The sequence below is a fragment of the Bombyx mori genome, chromosome 17, assembly GCF_030269925.1.
Source record: "Bombyx mori chromosome 17, ASM3026992v2".
Lineage (NCBI taxonomy): Eukaryota > Metazoa > Arthropoda > Insecta > Lepidoptera > Bombycidae > Bombyx > Bombyx mori.
In genome coordinates this window covers 3,064,892-3,072,980 of record NC_085123.1, presented here as the reverse complement: position 1 = coordinate 3,072,980, position 8,089 = coordinate 3,064,892, and the positions used below count along the sequence as shown (strand labels likewise).

General features: G+C 34.4%; 1 protein-coding gene across 1 annotated transcript; it reads left to right on the top strand.

The window, feature by feature from the left end:
* The first annotated feature begins 627 nt into the window (after positions 1–627).
* On the top strand, positions 628–4,876 carry LOC119630819 (DNA fragmentation factor subunit beta). Its single transcript, XM_038021346.2, has 4 exons — positions 628–941; positions 1,128–1,263; positions 2,894–3,082; positions 3,632–4,876. The coding sequence occupies exons 1-4, from the start codon at positions 837–839 to the stop codon at positions 4,270–4,272; spliced, it is 1,071 nt and encodes a 356-aa protein (XP_037877274.1). The 5' UTR covers positions 628–836; the 3' UTR covers positions 4,273–4,876.
* Positions 4,877–8,089: the final 3,213 nt, after the last annotated feature.

The window sequence follows — 8,089 nt, the reverse complement described above, 5'->3', positions numbered from 1 at the left end:
GTCACCGGTCACCGGCAAAATATAGCAATAGCCATAGATGATACACTTTTATTTTGGCTCCGACACGGTTATTGCATTAAAATAACAAGTGTCAAGTAATAACATTTTTATAATTCGCCGTTTTAACTTTTTATAGTTTATGAACAATAAAAACGAAGGAAACTGTCCATGTTGACCATTATTAATATCAGTGTAAGTATGAATTAAATTAGGAGCGTGGGACGGTATAGATAAATGAAGTTAAGAATGTAATTTGATTAATGTAGTAATTAACTCTGCAAATGATAATATATAGTGAAATGAAATAGAGTTGATTAATATTATGAAACATGGCATGAAATGAAATGAAATGATATGGGATTAAATATTCTCAGTAAAATGGTGGTCATTTACTGAGACTTTCTCAGTGGATTTTTTGGAGGATCCCGAGAAGTTACGTCCAGCAGCTGAAGCAACTTTCAGTAAAGTACAGTAAACTTTCAGCATATAAATGCTTAGGATGTTTTTCTATTTCTTCATTTAACTCCATTTCATTCTATTTCGTTCCATTTTACCTATAACAAAACCAACTAAAGAGTAGTAAAGCCGTAGGCTTTAAGTACAAAAGACTTCATTATAATTCCCTTTGCGTGTAACGGGCGAATAAAACAGAAATGTCTTTATGCACACCTGTCCCATTTCAAATTTCTTCAATGCATAGACAATACACTTGCTACAGTTGGGACCTATCAAAGATTGAGTTGATAAAAAGTAAACTACGTATCAGCACGATTTGAATGTTCTTTGTTTATTTATATATTTTATTTATTAGATTGTATGTAGAATCGTTTTAAATCATGAAGAAAGGTTATAAAGTGACTGGTGTTAAACGAGAAAAGAAAATTGGCGTGGCAGCTGAAAGTTTACACGAGTTGATCGAGAAATCACACAAAAAATTAGAAGTAAGTTAAAAATGCTCAAAACTCTGTTTAATTAATAAAACAAATGTTTCCAATGAATTATGTTACTGGTTTCAAATGCAGTTTCAGTCATGATTTCTCTGTCCTTGAATTCATAACTAGGTCACGGGCATGGCCTTGGCATATATACTTGGAGCCTTGACCTAATTCCGCTTCTTGTGCTTTCAGTTCAATGTCAGCTGCGGAGAATGTAATTTATACGTGGCTGAAGATGGGACGCTAGTTGACAATGATGAGTACCTAGCCACTCTGCCACCACAAACCGTCTTCATTTTACTAAAGGGTTCAGAAAAGATGATAACAGGTATGCTTTTTTATACAACGAGATTTCATTGCATGTTAATTCAAAAGTTAAAATTTTTCTCTTTTCCATTTTCCGATAATAATAAAGCTGCAGGGTCTTAATTAAATTTGTTTGAAGCTGAATCCTTGCCCACTTTCCTTAGTATCCTCCTATTTATTTACCATTTATCCATTGATACCCATCTTAAGAATAAGCAGCAGTATGTAATTTTTTTATTATATCATATAATTTCCTGATTGTTTATAGTAAATAGTGTCAAGGAAAAGGTGTCTAAATGGGAACTAGAAATTAATAAGTTTTTCATTATTTAAATAATATATACTTGTAATAATTCTATGATAAACCACCATTAAATTAGTAAAGGGATTTGGAATTTTATTAATCAATTACCTTTTCAAATATCCAATAAAAGAGTTTACATTAAAACATAATTTTTTAATGTAATTGATTTTTAATTGTATTGGTATTCTCGCTTTTTTTTTTTTTTTTTTTTTTTTTCCTACCTAAGCTGAGAGCCTTGAGAGGCTATTTCAGCGTAGCCCTAACTTTTGTAGGTGAGCTCACGGGGCTCAAACCTGATGACGTTGCTAACACGAACCCTAGCAAGAGCCGTGCTTCGCAGAATCTACCACCGGATCGGAAACGCGACCCACTGAGAAGATCCGGCGAGAAACTCAGTGGGCTGTGTCTGAGAGTTAATTTACTCGTCGAGCTCTTCGTCGCAAGCGACGGGTTCGAGCGGAACGGTGACCGGTTCTTGAAGTACCTAGAAGCACCATTAGTGGATCGGGAGGATCCGAGATGACGTGTTTTGGGCGACGTAGACTGCTTTCCATTCTGTCCGCAGGATCGGGAATGTAGTTACCGGCGGCCACGATGAGAGGGTTCTCGTGTCGTGCCGTTTTATCGAAGTGGCGCATTGACGCCGACTGTAGATACTTACTGATGGACTCTAAGTCCAGGTCGTCATGAAGGTCGACGTTCCTGACGAACCACGGGGCTCCGACGGCTATCCTGCAAAAACGGGATTGAATGATTTGGAATGATTTTAAGTGAGTGCGGGCCGCGTGAGCGAACACTACACTTGCATAGGTCATGACGGGGCGTATGCAAGTTTTGTAGAGTGTCACCTTATTTCTAAGGGACATTTTACTTCGCCTACATATCATCGGGTAGAGACGTCCTACAATGAAGGCGGCACGGTCGCGTACCGTCTTGATGTGAGGGCGGAATGTCATCCTACTGTCGAGGGTGACGCCTAAATATTTGACCTTCGGGGCCCACGGTATGGGCTGGTCGAACATCGTGATTGGGCGAATGGCGGGGGCGGAGGTGTTGACGCGCCTAGTCGGGAGGGGGATGCTCAGCGTGGTGTTCGGAGGGCGACCCCTTTTGAAGAGCACCGCTGTGCTTTTCGTGGGGTTGATGTCGATATATTCTCGCAAATACAATGAAGTCTCAAACCTTATGCCGCACTGTACAGTCAGCAAATGTATTCTCGTTAAGCTGTCTGGTAATTATTAGATATGAGCTTGAATACCTGTTAAAAACATCACAAATTTTTTACCTAGAATATAAAAATTTATCTGAGTTGTTTATTTTAAAGGTATAATGTATTTTTTTGTTGTAGATTTTGATTATTATTACAATATGATCCTGTCAACTAAGAAAGAGTATATAGATACAGGAGCAGCAGCCAAGCAGTTTTTATCGACAAACATCAAAGAGAAGTTCAAAGTCTTTCAAAAGTACATTGCATCTGCTGACGATGCTAGAATAGAGCTCAGCGAGAGAACACAAGATCCAGCTTGGTTTGAAGGTATAATGAAGATTTCCTTATACTTAATTTATTAACCTTAGGTCACAAAACTGGATTCAGTAACATAACTTTTCCCATGTGTTAAAGGAAAAATGACGTATTAGTAACCTGTAGTTGACACTTATATTTCAATTATATTATTTGTGTGGTTGGCTGAGCTTAATGATGAGAAATTGCACCCTTGAAAGATTAGGTTATTATGAGTATAATGAATGAATAAGCACATATTTTACTATAAAAATTGAAACATGCTTGCAGGATTTGAACACTGGTATAGTCGCATTTATTGGTACGAGTACACGAAGCGTCTTATCCTTTAGGTCACGTCGAAGTCTTGCTTGTTTCGTTGAGTGAAAATTAAATTTCAATATTTGTCATGAAGCAAAATACATAATAAAATATCTATATTATTTTCCTTTGTAAAACTTCATCCTTACTGATTCGCCTGTTATCAATGCAGGAACAAATGACAAATGTACAATATTTTATTCAAATCTTCAATCTTGTTCTTAGAATAAGTTTCACTTAAACTTAAGTTTAACATTTCAGGTCTTGAACCCTCTGAGAAAACAAAAGAGCAATCAATGTCTAAACGGGTCAAAGAACGAATGCGTGGCTACTATTATAAGACGAAATCAGCACTGCAGTCTTCCGAAACATATGTGCAATCCCGCAACGGACGCGGTAAGAAAATTATCGATCAGTTTTTGTTAGATCTGCGCAAACTACTTGAATCGAACAAGTATAACGAGGACTATTTCAATCGTAAAGCAGACAAAAGCGTCCGAATGTGCAATGTGACTGGTCTCTTTGAATGCGGTGGTTTATGGAACAATAACAAATGTGCCTATGAAGGTGACCACATTATCAACCCATACCGGAGCCGCGAGGAACGAATCATATTCCAGACATGGAATTTGGATCACAAAATTGAACTCTCCCGTTCAATAATACCTAAAATTCTGGAAGCCATAGAAGTTTTGTATAAGGGTGATTTTAAATGTACAGTGTGCGACAAATACTCTAAACCGGGTAGCATTGATACAGATAGGTATTATCTGCAAATCTTTACAAAAAACAACCTCAAACTGGTTCACATTGTATGTCATCATAAGGGCAGGCACAATGCTGCCTCTGACGTTTACACTGTCTGCAACAATTGTAGCAGACATACTATTGAATATATATGAATATTATGAATATTTACAAATTATAGGTCTCTATTTTTCTGCTGTAGGTATATATGCTATTAGGACATCCTGTAATGGGGGAATAATGTGAACTGATCTGAGATTATTTTTATTTATTTACTTAAATGTTTACCAAAGATATGACATATTTCCATTGTCCTGGATTAGATGGAATACTATTTTTGATTGATTTATCAAGTATGTGAGCTTATTCTGAAATTTGTATTAATTAAATTTTTTGAAGAATTAATATTACTAAATATTGCCGATAGCCAAAAGTAAGATGCCACAAAAATTAAGAAACAATTTTATTAAATTCAAAATAAAGTAATTGAGTTAATGCTGAATGAATTTTTGTTAAATGAATTGTAGTTTATGGATATTAATAGAGATAAAGCCTTTTGAATGTAGTGATTATTTACATATTAAAATATTGTTATTGTTTCATAGCATAGTTTTTTCTATTCCTTAATATTTATATCCATTCCCTTTGTACTATATTTATTAAGGACAAAATGTTTTGTGACGTTATAATCATTGTCTAACTTAAGCGGTTTTTATTTATTTCATAAATTTCAATTAATATGAAAATGTTCACATCAAATAGTTTCTTGTAATATTAGGTCTTTACCTACGAAATTGCCGTTTTTAGTATACACAGAAAGTTCCACTTATTTTTTATTTATATCAATCAGAAGATGCACTCTTGGTATCGATGTATCTCTGAAAGCACGGTGGTATTGTGTGGGAGCCAATAAATACTCTTTGAAGCCAGTGTGATGCCTTTCGGACACTTAATTTTCCCTGCCCACGAGATGTTCAAACTTTGCATAAAGTAGAAATCTGCTGACTGATTTGCTGCTGCAAGGTCTAATGAGTACGGAGGAGGACGCACAACATCCAACCCTAGATACAGCAACTAAGCAAGCTGACTAAACATTCGCGAGATTCTCGATCATTATGTCCAGTTCTTCGCAGTACACATCCGGCACTAGACCACCAAACAGTGACCATGCCTTTTCTGTGTCAGTTTTCGTTTGCGGCATTGCTTAAGTACATGTATAGTAACATGATAACTATTTACGATTATCAAAAAGAATTCATTTATCACCGCAAGTGACTATGTTAAAAAAAAATCTTCGTTTCTGTCTGTTATCGCTAAGTTTGTGCGGAAACAACCATGTTTTTTTACCCTGCCAAATTAGATGCAAATGGACTAATATTGTTTAGATGCTAACGTTGAAAGCTGCTGCTAACTTTGTGGTAGATTGAGTATCGTCAGCTTCCACTATCGCCTTTAATTCGTCGTTGTTGATTTTAGTTTTCGGACGAACACGTGGTTAATGTACTAGAACTAAATTTCCATGTACGAAGTTACGAAGCATTCAAACCAATAACGAATCATGCGTTCATTCGTAGTGCTCATTCCGTACACGTCATTAAATGTTGTGAACCGTTTGTTCGGCATTACTACCGCGACGGAACTCGTTTTTTTGTCAAACCCTAAGCAATATACAAATGATTGAATTCGAAAATTGAATTTCATATTTTTTAAATAAAATTCATTGGAATTGAGAATTTATTGGCAGCCATACTTAAATTAAATTTCAAATGTCCAGTATTGTAAAACGGCAACTTCATAAGTAAAGACCTATTATTTAGCCCGCTTTTAGCTGCCCTACGAGCTGGTTATTTGTCCGACAACAAACGGATATTTTGGCAACAATCGAGAGAATTGGAGTAAAATTCGATTCTTAAAATGACAACCCATCGCCGTCAATGTAGGTGATTTCCCTCGATTCCAGAGATGTCGTTAATTTCTGGCCCGTGCGTTCGATGATTGACAGCAAGATGGAACGTGAATAAAGCGCTTTACGCTACCGTTGATAATAGAATCGAGGGTATTCGTTTTGTAATGCGTGGACACTAGTCAGTATTGTTTTGAAAAGCAAAGGCAATTAATCGTCAAGCCAGCCAATACCCACGTTCCATTTTTAAAAATATATACTCGTATATTCCATTTAGTAAAAAAACAATTCCAGAATAGTTTACTAAAAACGAAATTAAACATAAAATTAAAACAGGGTTCGTAATGTGCAACACAAACTTAATCTACATATTTTCATTTTCTAAATTGTATAATTATTATTAGTAATATATTTACACCGTGTGTAATTATATTAAAATTGTATTAAATTTAAATCGATACGATCTCATAGCATTTAAGTTTAAAAGTTAAAAGTTTTAATTTAACTTTATTACTTTATGGTTCTGTATATTTTAAAGTTAGTTAAGTTTACAAATTTTTAGTTAATCTATATTTAGGTCTTCAAGGTTGTGTGAAATCGTAATGTGCCAATAATTTCAATTCGAACATTCCTATTGTATGAATTACTTCCTCTACTGTAAGTTTACTATAAATATCAGATTAAATGAAAATCGGTAAGCGAACAACTCTTATTGGAGCTGCAAAGTTTTATATGTGTCGGTTTGAAGACGGTTTAGTTGTCGCGTCTTATTTAGTATAACTATTATGTTAGTGTTTATATACATACGTGCGATAACGTCACTTATGTAAATTATGTATTTTTTTCAGGAGAAACGTTGGAAAATTCAACATCGTATTATATAATTCTGCTAGGCTATAGAAATAAAATGAACTACAAACTTCATCAGTAAAAGCAAAAATCTATCTCGTCTCACTAATAACTATTAAAAAATGTATTTTCTCATACTCAGTTCAGTTTTAACAAAAATTGCATAAGTGACTTTGTTTGTAGCACCGTATGTGCGATATCATGTTTGTTTTGTTTTCGTCGTTTTCCACCCTTTTCTGTTCATTTACCAAATAAACTATAAACGACACGTATCATACCACTATCACTAATCATACCAACACTTACTGGTACCTATGTCTACCATACCGGGTAGATAACGGCATACGACAAGTATTACTCAAAATAAACAAAACAAAAAAATAATGTACAATAACTGTAGATAAGAAAAAGTCATGAAGTAAAATGTGCATTTTCAATGCAAAAGTTCAAAATGGGTCATTTGACCCGTTAAGGTATGTTTAGTGTTAACGTGTCATTTTAGTGAAGTAATAACTCATGACCCTTGAACAGTAATTTTTCGAATGGTTATTATTGTGTATGAATTGATGTGAAAATCAATCGCCCTATTACAGGTGTAATTATTGAGAGACTTAATAGAAATCAGTTATTGTATTAAATTTATCTGATTATTATTACGTTCTGTGGCTTTGTCTGTATCACTGTGGCTTTTAATGTATATTTAAAACCTATAATATTTAGGGAGACTTTAGTCGCTTAGTGACATCTACCGACACCCTAGCGACGCTCGCTTAGTCGTCCTGCCATTGCCATAACCCCTGCCAACATCCCAAAACACTATGTAAAGTTACATATTAGCGTCTAATAAAAATAAAAAAAAAATTGACCAATTTTTTTAAATTAGTGTTTTACATTAAACCGATGCATGCTAAATAGTGCTGCCTTCTTATTTACCGATTCTGATCTAATCGAAACTAGTTAATTCTATAACATTTTAATATAAATTATTATCATAGTTATAAACAAAAATCCTATTTTGTGACGATCGCTTATCTATAGTGAAAATAGTTGTAGTGAAAAGAATAGCAATACTAGTTATTACATATAGAAATTATTGTACAAATTTATAATATTATAATGTTTTTAAATATTTTGGACATGTTTATTAATAGGGTTTAATAGAGATGAATTTTCATCAACAAAATAAAGTCGAGAAAAATCAGAAGTAGGTACAGACAGTT

What these genes read in the sequence shown, in the direction of transcription:
- LOC119630819 (XM_038021346.2), top strand. Translation starts at nt 837, where the DNA reads ATGAAGAAAGGTTATAAAGTGACTGGTGTTAAACGAGAAAAGAAAATT. An exon ending in AATCACACAAAAAATTAGAA is followed by an intron (nt 942 to 1,127) that starts GTAAGTTAAAAA and finishes TTGTGCTTTCAG; the next exon opens with TTCAATGTCAGCTGCGGAGA. An exon ending in TTCAGAAAAGATGATAACAG is followed by an intron (nt 1,264 to 2,893) that starts GTATGCTTTTTT and finishes TTTTTGTTGTAG; the next exon opens with ATTTTGATTATTATTACAAT.